The 15,881-nt window shown below is 37.1% G+C and overlaps 1 protein-coding gene across 3 annotated transcripts in view; it reads left to right on the top strand.

Annotated features, from left to right (window-relative positions):
• The window catches only part of mapk9 (mitogen-activated protein kinase 9), a 43,490-nt gene that overhangs the window by 4,061 nt on the left and 23,548 nt on the right, over positions 1-15,881 (top strand). For all 3 annotated transcript variants that reach the window (XM_015349500.2, XM_006631770.3, XM_015349499.2), the window contains exons 2-3: positions 14,126-14,282; positions 14,980-15,109. In XM_015349500.2, the coding sequence (XP_015204986.1) occupies positions 14,167-14,282; positions 14,980-15,109 (246 nt within the window). In that variant the 5' untranslated portion in view covers positions 14,126-14,166. The remainder of the gene's footprint in view (positions 1-14,125; positions 14,283-14,979; positions 15,110-15,881) is intronic.

Raw genomic sequence — 15,881 nt, 5'->3', positions numbered from 1 at the left:
AAGGGCCTTTATATTGTGTAATATTGACTGCCTGTAATTTACAATTACCAGTCATAAAGCCTAAACTCAGGCAGATTCAAGCAAGTCTGATAAACAAGGGTTTTGGTGCCAAGTCTTGTTCAGTCCTCTGTGGACACTGTCTTTCAGCAGTGAAATTTGTTTCATTTCAGCAGAGTCTTGCAGCTGTCAGAGCTTGTTTTACATCTACTTTTGGCCATTAAAAGCAGAATTAAAATTATAACCATCAAAGATATGACAGCAACATATCCAGTGAACATTGATTAGAAAGCAATTTAGGGTTAATGTATCATACTGTATTACAGTTGCTAGTTTGTAAAAGTGGGAAGCTGAGGTGAAATGTGGAATATATGTACATTTAAAGTCAGGAAAGATCAATTCTTAGAAAAAGGCATTTATAATTGTGTAAGGCCTGCATGTCTGAAACTGTCTGTTTACATTTTCTATAAATGTGACTTTATTTTCCAGCTGTTATCATAAACATACGCTCCTGGCAGATTAAAAGCATTTAGATCTTTTAGGGCAGAATATAAAGTAACTTGTTGTATTGGTATTTATGTTATGTATGAGTTTTAAGCGTGAAAGATGGTAGCCAGGCTAATTTAATTTTTTTCTGGTTCAGTCCTGCTTTGCAATGTTTAATTGCAAAATTATAGTCCAATCATTTGCGATTAGTCTGTGCTCATTCAAAAATCACTGTATGGTCCAAAGAAAAATAAAGCCAACACCAGTTCAGCTCTATCAGATCTAGTTGTTTTTCAGCCCAACTTCTAATGCTTGTTTCCTGCTACATTTCCATCTGCTAGTTTTTTTTTAAGATTTCATGTTTTAGTGTTGATATTGTCATAAACAGAATATTGAGATCAGGCTGCATTTGGAACACACATATTCCTGTTTGTGGAAAACAGCATCTGTCATGGTTTCACACCTGGGCCTCCTCCTTCTCAGCTGATTGTATTTTAGTTTATAAATTAAATAATTGTAATTTACATGGGCATTTAAATAAGAAAGTAATAGGACTTTCCTCTTTGAATGTTAGCTTTAAAATATGTGGTTGAAAAATTAGATTTCTCTTCTTAGTTTTAAAAGTTAATTTTTCTTACTTGGATTTTTATGTTTTATTGAATGCCTCATGGATATAATTCTAACAGGTTTAAAATTGGGACAAATATTATCATAGCCAAAAGCTGAATTGTTTGACTTGATCAACTATCTGTTTTTGTCAAATAAAGTGTAAGGCCATTGTAATGTGCACTACTTGTGCTGTATCTCTTGCTATATCCTTTGATCTCTTTGAAATTCTGCAGCAGGTAAAAAAAAAAGTCTTCAAGAGCAAACAGACCAAGGGTTGGACCATTTCATGGCCAGAGATGCTAAACATAAGATGGTTATTTGCCCCGAATCAAGATGTTTTACATTTGCCCAAATGTTCCTTAAAGTATTAGCAGGTATTTAAAATATCTGATTTGCTTAGGGAATCTATAAATATTTTTTTTTATTTTGTTACTTGTGCAAGATTATCACTTTGTACTTAAATGTTTGTTTTAGGCATTTCAACAACGTTCGTATGAAGAAATCCTAATGCATATATTGGTATACTTTGACCTGCTAAAAACTTACTATGATCTATTATATATATACACACACACACTGTATATCCCTTAAGTATGTTTTTTTAAGCAGAATGGTGTTTTGTACAGTGTATTTATGCTATGCTACAAAATTTCCATAGAAAGTTTTGTTTTGCTGCTAGACATTTTTGTCTCATCCTCTTTGCCTGGGATGGTATTTTCGTTTTATTCTCAACTGTTGTTCATTATAATGCAGAAGCTCTTTGCCTCTAAGTGCTCAGAAAAAAATGGTTGTGTTGCTCTCCCAAGTGATTCAACTAAAAAAAAAAAAAAAACACCTTTTCTTACCTAGACAAGTAAGCAAATCTCCCTTGGCTTAAAAGATCGTGCAGAGGTAAACAGAATTTGACAGCATTCAATAAAAATGACTGCTTACCTGTGAAAGTTTGGGATTTTCTTTTTGAGAAGTTTAATAAAGGTTCTTAATGAGCTCTAGTGATAAGGAATTGTAATTAATAGGAATCAGGTCTGTGGTAATCCAGCAGAAACATGAGCTGGCTTGGAACTGCTGAGTGATGTTTCTTATAGAGTAAATCAACCTTATATAGTTTTGTTCTCTGTATAGTATATATTTGCATTTTGATGGAATATTCAGTTGTGAACTTCAGGTTGCTGTAGCATTAAGCCTCACAAACTTTAACTGTATCGACATTGTGGCATAACGTATTGTTGCTGTAAGCTCAGCTTCAGGCTCTGTGCTGTGCTGGATTCTGAAACTGCATTGTACTGAATGTTTCCATTTATTTTTTCTGTCTCCAGTAATACATATAACATATCAATGCAAAACATTTAGTTTCACACCTTTTAATGCAAAGGAAAGAGCACATAAGCTAATAAGTAGCTATGACATCTATGCTGAAAAGCAGAAAGAAGAAAAAAGAATGTTTAAGCTTCTTCAGGTGTGTTGTGGAATAAGTGAAAACACGGGATAGGGAACAAAAGAAAGGTGTTAAGCCTGAGTAAGTTTAGAGACCAAAAATACCAGATACCAAAAATGTGAAACAGAAAATGGATCGTCTGATTTCACACATGCAAAAGAGCCTCTGGTGCGTACTGGGTAAATTTTAATTAGGTATAGATTTACAACTATTAGAAAGGCACAGAAAGAAATCGGTTTTGATGAGGATATTGTGGTTGATCTTGATTTTTCACTTTATGACCAGTAAAAAGAAAGAAAATGTGACTTACCACTGGAGAAAAAAAAAATCATTTTCATTATCAAAAATATCAAAATGTAAAACATTGTTTTACAGCATGGAGCCATGATGTATTTAACTGAGAATTTTTGCCACTCATCAACACAAAGTACTCTACACAAATAAAAAATAATCCAGACATTTTACAAAATTCGTTAAAAAAACAGAAAATTGAATGCATAAGTATTTACCTCACCCCCACCAAGGGTTAGTGGTAAGACCACATTTGGCAGCAATGACTTCTTGACAATGGAATTTTTGCCCATTTTTCTTTCTGGCAAAAGTGCTCAAGCTCCATCACATTGGATGAGGACTGTTTGAGAAAAGCAATTTTTAAGTCATTCCACAGATGCTGAGCTTTGGGCTTTGACTGGGCCACTCCAGTGTGGGTTTGGCTGTATGTTACAGGTCATTGTCCATCTTCCAAGTCCCAGTGCTCTTGCAGATTGGAGCATGTTTTCCTCCAGGATTTTTCTGTACTTAGCTCCAACCATTTTCCCTTCCATCTTTGAGTTTTCTAGTCCCTGCCACAGAGATGCAACCCCAAGGCATGATCCTGCCACCACCATGCTTCACTGTAGAGATGGTGTTCTCAGTGTGATGTGCCAAGTTAGGTTTGCGCCAAACAAAGTTCAGTTTTGGTCTCATCAGACTATAGAATCTTCTTCCAAATTGTTGAGTCTCTCGCATGCCTTTGGGCAAACTCCAGCCAAGATGTGATAGGAGTTCCCCCCCACCCCCAACAAAGACTTTCTTCTTGCCACCCTTCCATGCAAGCCAGATTTATGAAGTGTGCATGTTGTTGTCTCATGCACTCATGTATCCCATCTCTGTCATGGAGGACTGTAACTCCTTTAGAGTTGCTATAGGTCTCTTGGTGGCCTCCCTTATTATGGCTCTTCTTGCCCAGACACTCAGTTTTGGAGGATGGACAGCTCTGGGCAGATTCATAGTTGTTCCATATTTTCTCACCTTTTTAATGATGGACTTCGAGGTATATTCAGTGCCTTGGAAATTTTCTTAAATCCTTGCCCAGACTGGTATTTTTCAAGAATCTTGTCTTGGATCTGCTTGGAATGTTCTTTGATCTTCATGGTGTAGTGTTTCCTTAGAAATGCACTAAGTGGGGAATCTCCCAGACACAGGTGTATTTATTCTGAAATCATGTGAAACACCTCAACTGCTCACAGGTGGAGTCCAGTCAGGTAATTATGTGACATGGAGAAGAGAGTTGGTTACTTAAGAGGTAATTTAGGTGGGTCAAAGCAAGGGCGTACGAGGGAATACTTAAATTATTTTCTGTTTTTTATTCTCAATTAATTTAGTAAAATGTCTGGATTTTTTTTTTTCACTTTGACATTATAGAGTACTTTGATGTTGATGAGTGGCAAATATTTTTAGTTAAATACATCATGGTTCCATGCTGTAACACAATAAAATGTGGAAAAAGTCCAAGGGTGGTGTAGACATTCTATAGGCACTGTATGGCTTGTGAACAAGCATCTACAGAACTGAGGGAAACAAACCGCTGAGTGTGCTCCTATGTAGCCTGTATAACACCTTCCTAAATGCTACATACAGCATTATAACAACACTCAATATCCTTTCTAATCATTCTTCCACAAGACATAACAAGTACACTATTTAATGTTAATCAACATCATATATTTAAATTAGAAATGCTTAACATGTACAACCAAGTCACCATAATCTTGAGGGTTTTATTATCAAAGGTTGTGAGCTACACAATTGGCTTTTTGCCCACCCACAGTAAAGCTAGTTACGTAGGATTTAATTTACTTTGGCTATTTTGGTGAGAATGATATCAGGAAAACATAAAATAAGAAGCTATAATGAAGTGTTTTTTTTTTTTCACTTGTGTAATGGAGTTCGTCCCATGTACTGTGACCTATAAAGAAACCTAGTCAAATCTGGTTTGATTTTAAAAACTTTTGTTTTTATCAATCTGCCAGATATGTGAAGAGATCTTAACACCTACAGTAAATAATTATGATTTAGAGTGAGTGACTGATGGTGATATTTAGGTAGAAAGGAAAGAAAAGAAGTGTGAGATTTATGAGATTTAAAGACACGTATAATCGCCTGCACCTCTAATGAGAGCTCAAACAACAGAGGCAACCGTGGAAATGCCTGTCTAGTTTATGTTCTACAGTAAGTGTTAACAATTTTCAATGCACACTGATCAATGCACACTGTGTGAGTATTGTACAGTGGATATGAATAAATGAATAGACTGAAACAAAAAATCTTCATGAACCGTCCAAAGGAAGGAAAATTACATTTTGTCAAATGCCTTTTCTTCATTTAAAGAAAGTTCTGACCTGCTTGTTGTGTGGCTTGGTCTGTAATTTGGGAAAGACACTTTATCAGAAGCAAACCGACCTTTCAGAGAGCCAGTCTAACAGTAATGTAGTAGGTGGCATATGTTTCTATTCTCTCATTAAAAAAAAAACGTTAAATAAATGTTTGTCACCTTTTTTTAAGACAAAGGGAAATTGATGGCAACTTAATCTTTATGAAAAGAGCCAGTTTTCAGTGGGGAATGTATGGAGCTTAACATTAAAGAGCCAGCCTGACCACACCCTGTTAGCAGTAGCTCATCAAGGCTGGGATTGTAGGGTTTTCAGGAATTCTTTAATCATATTTTAGCAGATCTTATTTGAAGTCAGTGCAAGCTTCAGATTTATAGAAATGTGAAAGGCTGTTTTTAAAGATTTTGTTGGCATTGCAGAATGGGAGAGTCTGACATTATTGTCGTCTGTAGTTTCTTCAGTAGAATATAGACACTTAATCACGGAGTTATAGGACATTCAGTATGCTGATGTGAAAGCTGCCTTGACTTGTATATTAAAAGATCATTTCTAATACTCTCAATTTTATTTTCAAAAAGCTTTTGGAGGGAAGAGCAAGTGTCTAGCACTAAATTAAAAGTGTGATTAAAGTCATCAACTAATATGTTAGGGACATTCAAAAAGTTTATGCACTACTTAGGCTACACAGTGCAAATAAAAAATAGATAATTAATGACAAGCAGAACTTTATACTGGTGTTATTATCACTATATAATTGTCTTACAATGTAAACATTCTAAACTTTTAATCAAGTAAATTATGCTATGTTACAGCTATAAGTATTATGCATACTTACAGCTATGTTGTTAAGACTGTAAACTGTCACAGAACAGTTAAACAGTAAACAGCAATGAAAGGCAATTCCCACTTTGGATCTGGGCATACTTAACATTAAACAGATCAGCCATTGGTTAAAAGACATAAGCAGCTAAGTACAGTGCCTTCAGAAAGTATTCACCCAGTTGAATATTTTTGCATTTTGTTCCTGTTACACCTCCAAAGTTTAACACATTGAAACAGTTTTTTCTCCCTTCAATAACACAGTAAATTCAACACATTTATGAATCAAAAAATACATTTCTTATTTACAAAAGTACCCCCCCCGAGTCAATACTTTGCACATAGTCCTTTAGCATCAATTATAGCCGTGAGTCTTCTTGGGTATGTCTATATGAGCTTTGCACATTTAGATTGTGGAATTTTTGCCCATTCTTCAATACAGATTTTCTCCAATTCTGCCAAATTAGACGGAGAGCGTCAGTGGACAGCAATTTTCAGCTCATACCACAGATTTTCAGTTGGATTCAAGTCTGGGCTCTGGCTGGGCCATTCCAGAATACCAACCTTCTTTTTTTCAAGCCATACCTTGATAGTTTTTGCCATTTGCTTTGGGTCATTGTCCTGCTGGCAAATGAATCTTCACTCTAAACGCAGATCTCTGGCTGACTGAAACAGCTTCTCCTCAAGGATTTGCCTATACTTGGCTCCATCTATGTTGCCCTTGATGGTAACAAGCTTTTCAGTTCCTCCTGCTGAAAAGCAACCCCAGAGCATGATGCTGCTACCACCATGCTGGACGGTAGGGATGGTGTTACTTGGGTGTTGGGCTGTATTTAGTTTGTCCCAAACATAGCACTTTGCTTTCAGGCCAAAGAGCTCAACTTTAGTCTCATCAGACCACAAAAGGTTTCAGGTTTTGTCACATGACCAGGCATGAGTTAGTGTTGGCCTTTCTCAGAAGTGGCTTCCTTCTAGCCACTCTCCCAAAGAGGCCGAATCTGTGAAGTGCTGAAGAGATTGATGATGTCTGGACAGTTTCTCCCATTTCAGCCAAAGAGCTCTGCAACTGTGCCAGTGTTGTAGTTGGCCAATTGGTCTCTTCTCTGAGAATTGCCTTTCTTGTCCGGTTGCTCAATTTGGTAAGACGGCCTGATTCTAGTAGTGTCTGGGTTGTGCCATGGTTTTTCCATTTTGTTACAGTGGACTTCACGGTGCTCCTACAAGTGTTCAAAGCTTTGCCAATCTTTTTATAACCTTCTCCAGCTTTTTTCCTTAAAAAAACTTCATCTCAATTTTCCACGGGCAGCTCCTTGGTCTTCATGACAGCAGGATTGATCTGGTGTTTTAGTTGTGAGGCCTCACAAAGTCAGTGTTATTGTGCAATCAAGCAGTTGAACACAGGTGTACCTTGTTAACGTATCACCCAATTTAGGTTGTTAAAACAAAGCAGGTGAATACTTTTTTTTATTTTTAATACAATTCTTAAGACATCTAAGTACTTTATTTCATTTTAACATTATAGAGAATTACTTCTACAGGAAGGGAAAAATCCCATTTAAACATGCTTTAATTTGACTTTGCAACACGCAGACCGAGAAATAATCATTGGGGGGTGAATACTTTCTGAAGGCACTGTACATGTTACAGCCTGCCTTGAACAGATACTTAAACAGATGAAGAAAAATGAATGTATTTGAGTGCTGTACAAGAAGGCTGCACTGTCCTCCAGTATAGTCAAACAGAAAAAAACTAGTTTGGCATCAGAAACAAAAGTGCTAATGTGCATTATTGTGGACATGAAAAATAGAGTAAACCTCCACAAACAATACTAATTTGGTGTCCTACATATGATTCCCTGTAGAAATTACTAGTGAACAAATTGAAAAGAAAAATTGGCTGGAGAATGTGAATTGGAAGAGACCATAAGTACAAGAATAGCTTTTGAGTCAGATTCTGAGAGCCAGGTTTCATTGCATTTCTGGCACAAACCTTGGAGAATCAAAAAGATGAGATTGTCTTTTGCGCATAGTTTGCGGCATAGCAGGGTAAAACAGAACACTGCACTGTCAGATTTGATCTAAGTGTTTCTGTGCAGAAGCCAAAGAATCTCAGTTTTCTGCTATGAATGCAGAATAATCACGAATAAAAGACAAAGGCATCTGTCATGTCTAGATGGAGATTCCAGTTTATGGTATATTTTTCCCGTTTTTTTTTTCGCATTGAAGGAGCTTAAAAATTAAATTTGTTGTTCTGCAGATCATAAACATCATAAATCCTATTGTCTTTTTGATTTTAATATGTGGAGTGGAGCCATTTTGGCAGAGATTTTGGAGTCAATGTTGCTGGCATATTTTTTTCAACCCCTTTGTGCTGTTTGGTGACCCCGGATTGGATCTCTGAGTTTGTGCCATGTGGGTTTTGAGCCTCTTTATTTATATTCCTCTCTCTTCCATGGGGTCTCGAATATGTCTTCATACAGTTTGAAAGGCACAAATCCTTCTTCTGTCAGTTGTTACTGAACAGATAACAGACACAGTCATATCCTTCATCTATGGAAGATGAGTTATATGTCTATTAAGGAAGTACAAATGCTTTAACCTCAATTTGTGGGGTCTACTCTTAAAGACTTTTTCTATGGTGCACCATAAAATATTTCTGTGAGTAGAGTTGTGCATTTAAAAGGCCAAAGCAGGTCACTCAGTATTTTGTTTGAAGAACAATACAGTAGTATTGAGGATATCTGGTTTTCAGAGTATTCAGAGGCATATTTTGTGGGGTCAGAAGCTCTTGTTTAGCTTTCTGAGCTTGTTGTTTTTTTGTTGTTGCTTGTTTTACCACTGGGTTTGGGAGAATGAGAGGTGATCTACAGTTCATTGGCAGTAGCATCATATTTCATCCTAGGGAGCGACGTACTACAACTGAAACTCAGATGGAAATGGTTACTCTGATTGTAAGAAACATAAGGCACACATTTCCTCTTTTCTCTTTCACTTTTTTTTGTTTTAAATTATTCTTCTGGATGGTCTTTCAGTGAAAGGGTATAAAAACTACACCACCATTTAGGTCACAAGTTCTCAGAACTTACCATAACTCTGGGTCATTACTGGAATTTAAAAAGGTTTTATTCAATAGTTCACTTGTTTCCATGAAGATTTTTTACCCCATGTGCTTCTTGAAGGTTTTATTGCAAAGTAATGTCAAAGTTGGATTTGAAAATATTTGAGGTGGGTAGCTGCGTCAGCATGCGTAGGCTCCAAAGGAACAGGTAATGGGTTTATTCCATGCTGAAAAGAGAAGAAAGAAAACACAGTGTTTTGGCCATGGAGCCTTCTTCAGATTTGCACCTCTATCCTTTCACCGTTAGGGTTGTGAAAATCAAATCGTCAAAACTTTTTTAAAAGTCTTAGCAAAATAAGATCAATCAGTGATCATAAGGTTAACTTCCTCTTTATTTTTCACTTTTATGATATCCTGTGGTCTGGTGATTTTTCTTTGGTTGTCTCCTTCGGATCATTATATTTTTGTTTTCAATATCTGTTCTAGAAAAAACCTTCAAACTTAAATACGGTCAGTGAATTTACATGGGTTATAATCCTGTGTAGCACAGTTCTCTGAAAGTGATTAGTTAGATCATATGCTGTATACTGTGCCTTAAGATACATAACACTAATTATGGCTAATCCCAACAGTGGGTATAGAAAGTCGACACCCCCTTTCAAAATGTTCACCTTTTATTGCCCTAAATCCCAAAAAGCAGACCGATAAAATCAGACTTTTTCCAGCTTTGTTTACAAATGGTACCTTGCAAAATCCAAGTGAAAAAAGAAGGAAAAATTTCTGGAAAAAAAGTAGAATAATGGTTGGATAAGAGAACATTCCCTCTGAGTTAATACTTGGTGGAAGATTTTTGCTTGAATTACAGCCTTGACTCTGTTTGGATACATCTCTACCAACTTTGCACACCTAGAGGGAGGAATATTTGCCCATTCCTCTTTACAGGATTGTTCGAGCTCGGTCAAACTGCATGCTGACCGTTGATGGACTGCCTTCTTCAAGTCATTCCAAAGATTTTTGATGGGATTTAGGTTGGGGCTCTGACTAGGCCATTCAAGGTAATTCACCTTCCTGTTCTTCAGCCACTGTACGGTTGGCAGTATGCTTTGGCTCATTGTCATGTTGAAAGGTGAACCATCTTCCCATTTTCAATTTCCTGGCTGACAGCTGCAGGTTTTCTTGAAGAATTTGCCTTCTATCCTGACAAGTGCCCCAGTCCCAGCTGAAGAGAAACACACCCACAGCAGGATGCTGCCATCACCGTGCTTTACTCTAGGAATGGTGTTCTTTCAATGGTAAGATGTATTGGGTTTACGGCAGACATACCGTTTGGCATTCCGGTCAAAATGTTTGATTTTGACCACAACACCTTTTGCCACGTGGCCACAGAATCTTTGAGGTGCTTTTAAGCAAAACATAAACGAGACTTGATGTGGCTTTTTTTATGGAGTGGCTTTTTTCCTTCCACCCTCCCATACAAGGCCAGATTTGTGGAGCGCTTGTGATGTTGTTATCACATGCACACGATGACCAGTCTTTGCCATAAAGACCTGTAGCTCGTTTAAAGTTGCTTCTTGGTAGCCTCTCTGATCAGTCTCGTTCTTGCTTGGTCATCCAGTTTGGAGGGACAGCCTGATCTAGGCAAGGTCTGGGTGGTGCCATACGCCTTCCACTTCTTAATAATGGTCTTGACTGTATTCCATGGAATACTTAAAGCCTTTGAAATCTTTTTATACCCATCTCCTGACTTGTGCCTTTCCACAACTTTGTCTTGAAGCACTTTTGAAAGCAAGTTTCCTCCCAAAGTGTATTGTTTCCTTTGAAATGCACTTCCAAGCAGTGGAATCCACTAGAAACAGCTGCTGTTATTCTGAACTAATCAAAATCACCACAGTTGATCACAGATGGGAGTCAATCAGTTTGTTGTGTGATCTATAAGGTGATTGGTTATATAGTACCTAAGCAAGTTTACAAACACAATTGTAAGGGGGGTATTCACTTATCCAAATAAGATGTTTTACTGCTGTAATATTAATTTTCATAATGTTATATAGTTTTATTTTCACTTGGCTAATGTGAGTTACTGTGTGTAAATAAAAATGGAACAAGCCTAATTTAATTTGTTTTTATTTTCTGTGTAATACAACAAATGGTACACATTTTGAAAGGGGGTGGTGACTTTCTATACCCACTGTTTTTGTACATAATTTGTACATTAATTTCCCTGAACCATTCACATATACTTCTTCAATCAAGTTATATGATATAAAGTGCAAACAAAATATCTTTTAGTATCTTCAGTCACGAAATTGCACATACATCTTGTTTTTTTTTCCAACAAAAGTCGTACTTCTATATGTAGTGTTGCAAATATTTTTATTCCTTGAATATTTGTGAACATAACTGTCCATCATGTAGGTCAGCTGTAGAATGATGTGCACAGATATGATTTCATTGGAGGGGAAAGGATTATATTAATGACACCTGAATTGTACTCATTGTGTTTGTGCTGATGAGAAAATGCATCTGGTAGCAATGCTTTCTAAACAAGAACAGAAGAAAAGTGTGATTGGACAGCAGATCACATGAAGGCATTATTGTACAGTGGGTGAATTCTTTACCACTAGTCACTGGGAATTGATGCTTGACATTAGCAACATTTGAGATCAGTAAGCAAGAGACCAGACAGAGAAGGCTACAGCTCACACCAGCCCATCTGAGAGAAATTAGTCTTGTGGGTGGAGAAACAAGAACTTCCTGTATGTATAAGATGACTCCCTACAGTTCTACCCTGTTTTATTGCCTATTGGACTCTGGGATGTCTAAATGTAATAAATAATAAATAAAAGAGTAGTATACTTTTTGCACTAAAATAGTTAATTACTGTGACTCTTTGCATTTTTAGTCTCTTATTTAATGATCTTGTTGAGTTTTTCATCAACAAGTGGTACTGCTGGACAGTACAAATATTTTTACTATATACTTTCAATAATTATAATTTATAAACCTTCAAGTACTGCACATAAGAAATACAACACAAAAGCAAAAAGTTGCATGAGATTAACAGATTCAAAAACAGGTTTGTTGTTGGCTGCAGAATATGGGCCTGGTACAATGTACATTCGGAAGAAAGCTTTTAGGTGTTGCTAACGTGGCTTTTGGAGAGGCTTGCTTGTTTTATAAACAGCAGGACTGCTTTTAGATTTTGACTCCATATTGTTCTTTATAAAGCTCTTTTCACACCTTTGAAGTACTCATTGATTTGATCTCACTTTACACACAATTCACAGATTTTTTTCATTGATGTGGGCTTTGCTTTTCGGAATGAATGTTCAACCTTTTGATTGAACTGTTTCATTTGCACATTTTGACTAAGGAACTGAAACTCATAAAAACAAAAAACATGCCTGGATATTTAAATTGTAGATGAAACTGTCTGTAGTGGTAATGTATATCTTTTTCTGCTGCTAGAAAAGCAGAATCCTAATAGAGGGACTATCAAGAAAACTTGTCAAATTTGTAATTGTCAATCTCTTACAATTACACTAGGACTAATTTATATTAACATGTGCATTTTCAAAAATGTGCATTTTCAATGAATATGTAAATGGCGATATAAATTATACAGTATAGATAGGTTTAAATATGTTATGTGCAAGAAAACGTAGAATAAAATTAGCTATACTCTTCAAATAGAAACGTAACTTAAGACTTGTGAGGTTTCTGGCTTCAGACACAGTGCCATCTGGTGACTTCAATGAAGAGCTGTTTAAAGTACTGTAGTTGTTACTTGTATTTCAAAATTCACAGATCTCTTTATATCATTTGACTATTTAGACTACCACAAGTCACTGATTTGTGCAGATTAGAAAGCTAACCTCTGACTGTTATGCTACAAATTTATTAAAGAATGAATTCACTTTCTTTATTTTAAACATTTCTTTTTGTTTCTTCTGGAAAATTATGTACATGTGGAATCTTTGACAGTGAGATTCCCCCTTCTCTTTAATAGATAGTGGGACCTACTGCAAAGACTTATTTTCTAAAAATATGATGGTATCTACACCTCCCACTTTATAAGGAAGCAGATAGGATTGCTAATGATAATTGTACACCAGAAGGAGTCTGGTAATTTTGAGAAATCATGAAAGTGAGAATGGGAAATGGTTGGGAAATTACACTCAGAAAAATCTTGACAGCTGAAAATTATTTGTTTGAAAGAGGATTGTGTACTTTATTATACATTTTTATTCTACTGTTTGACAACTTTCAGTCAAACAGTAATGCAGTAGAGAGCACACTTGGCATAAAATATATACTTTTGTGATGTTTAGTGCACTGTATGAATTCTAAGAATATTAGAAAGCTTACAAATGACAGACAGTCATTTTGCCCATCTAGCCCTTTTGGTAGTAGTTAATTGATCCAATTTAATTTAATAATTTTGGGTTTCACATTCCATAGTCCATTCCATAGTGCCACAATCCTGTGTGTAAAGATGTGTCTCTTGATTTCAGTTTACTTCCACATTAGTTCCAGTTGTGAATATGAATAATTTTTCCATACAACCAGTTATTAATTTAAAAGGAATGTCAAATGATTTACTAAAGAAAGTAAAGAAGTAGTATGTAAATGTCAATAATCCTGCTTATCCTGTGCATGAGCTCTGTTGTTATCTTTTAAGAAGAGGTGGTGTTTTACTGAGACATTGAGAAATATTTGTGAAATATCATAATACTGTATTTACTGATTATTATAATATTGAGGCAGGGAATTAGGCAGAAACAATGACTGCAGTTTGTACTGCAAATAAAAAATGAATGAACAGACACATGATAATGTAGAAAATGTTTCTTTAAAGTTTAAGTGCCAAGCAGTGTTTCAGAATTCCTTGTCATGACACCCTGAAATGTTTTTTTTTTCTAAATGAAAACCCAGGCTTCATGATGAAATGGAACACTGTTATGAAATATTATCTTAGTTTATAAATTTAGTTCAGAGTCCTTTTAGTCAAGGAGGCATGTCTGCTGAAACGTGCCGTGATTTGCATTTACTTTTTCTTTTTTAAATACAGGTTTTATTGAAGCTGAGGGCCTTCAGATCAAACACTACATCATGAGTGACGGGGACAGTCAGTTCTACAGTGTGCAGGTTGGAGATTCGACGTTCACAGTGCTGAAGCGCTATCAGCAGTTGAGGGCGATTGGCTCCGGGGCTCAGGGCATAGTCTGGTAAGTGCTTCTGTGAATCATGTAGCCAAAAAGTGAATTAATTTTCAAAGGGAAAAGAAACTGTGGAACACGGGGGCCATGGGTTCAATTCCAGACCTGGGGTGCTATCTGCATCAAGTTCGTATGTTTTCCCTGTGTTTGCGTGGGTTTCCTCCAGGTGGTCTGGTTTCCTCCCACAGTCCAAAGACATACTAGTAGTTTACATGGCTTTTGTAAAATTTGGCCCTGGTGTGAGTGTGAGATTGTCAGTGTCTGCCCCGTGATTGACTGGCGTCCGGTCCAGGGTGTACCTTGCCCTGCACCCATTGCATGCGGCTCCCACACGACATTGAATTGGAAGAACCGGTTAGAAAATTGATGGATAATTGGTTGTCAAGTATCCCAACATGTGTTTTGCTCCACTCTGATTAAACCATGTACACAAGACTTTTTGATAGCATTTCTCTTTTTCACTGTTATGAAAGAACATGGTCTCATAGAACATATCGAGGTTAACCAGGATGGAGTTGATCTGGGAATCTCATTGCACAATTCAAACATAAAAGGGCCACAAATTCCTTTTCCACATTGTAATGGGTAGGGGGAATGAAACTTTTCAGAAGATGCTGGCGGTAGGTGTGGCCCTGGCTCTTTGCCCCTGTGCATTTTCCATGAATTTTGATTTGAAACTGCCATTTTACTCACTTACCTCATGCAGTTCTGCGCATGACACGGTGCTGGGTATACATGTTGCTGTGAAGAAGCTGAGCCGCCCTTTTCAGAACCAGACACATGCCAAGAGGGCCTACAGAGAGCTAGTCTTATTGAAATGTGTCAATCACAAAAATGTAAGTACTGTAAATTGCATGGTTCTCTTGGCTTTCTTCAAATCGGTATGCTTCTATTCTTGTCCTGTTTTTAGAACTTATTTCATTGCATTCCTTATTGAAGTATGCTTGAAGTGCAGCTATCTGTAGACTAAAAACATCTCTGCTTAAGCGTAAGGAGGGGTGGAGAATGATGCATTCTTTAGGGCTTAATAAAAAAAAAGAGTAATGAATTTATCTACAAACAAAAGGAACTGTCCTGCTTGCAAAAGTTATTCTTTTAGAATTTTATGCTGCAAGAATTGCAGCCAGCAGTCATTTAATCCTGCAACTCACCACTGGCAGCCCACTGAAGCTAAGGAGGTGTGAGCCTGGTCAGTACCTGGATGAGAGACCTCCTGGGAAAAACTAAGGTTGCTGCTGGAAGAGGTGTTAGTGAGTCCTAATGCCCCAGTAAAGTTACGGGGACACTATACTGTAAAACGCGCCGTCCTTCGGGTGAGACGTAAAACCGAGGTCCTGACTCTCTGTGGTTATTAAAAATCCCAGGGCGCTTCTCTGAAAGAGTAGGGGTGTAACCCTGGTGTCCTGGCCAAATTTCCCATTGGCCCTTACCAATCATGGCTTCCTAATAATCCCCATCTATGAATTAGCGTCATTACTCTGTTCTCCTCCCCACTGATAGCTGATGTGTGATGAGCGTTCTGGCGCACTTTGGCTGCCATCGCATCATCCAGGTGGTGCTGCACATTGGTGGTGGAGGGGAGACCCCATTACCTGTAAAGCGCTTTAA

Source organism: Lepisosteus oculatus, chromosome 11, assembly GCF_040954835.1.
Source record: "Lepisosteus oculatus isolate fLepOcu1 chromosome 11, fLepOcu1.hap2, whole genome shotgun sequence".
NCBI classification, from domain to species: Eukaryota; Metazoa; Chordata; class Actinopteri; order Semionotiformes; family Lepisosteidae; genus Lepisosteus; species Lepisosteus oculatus.
This window is presented reverse-complemented; position numbering and strand designations above follow the sequence as displayed.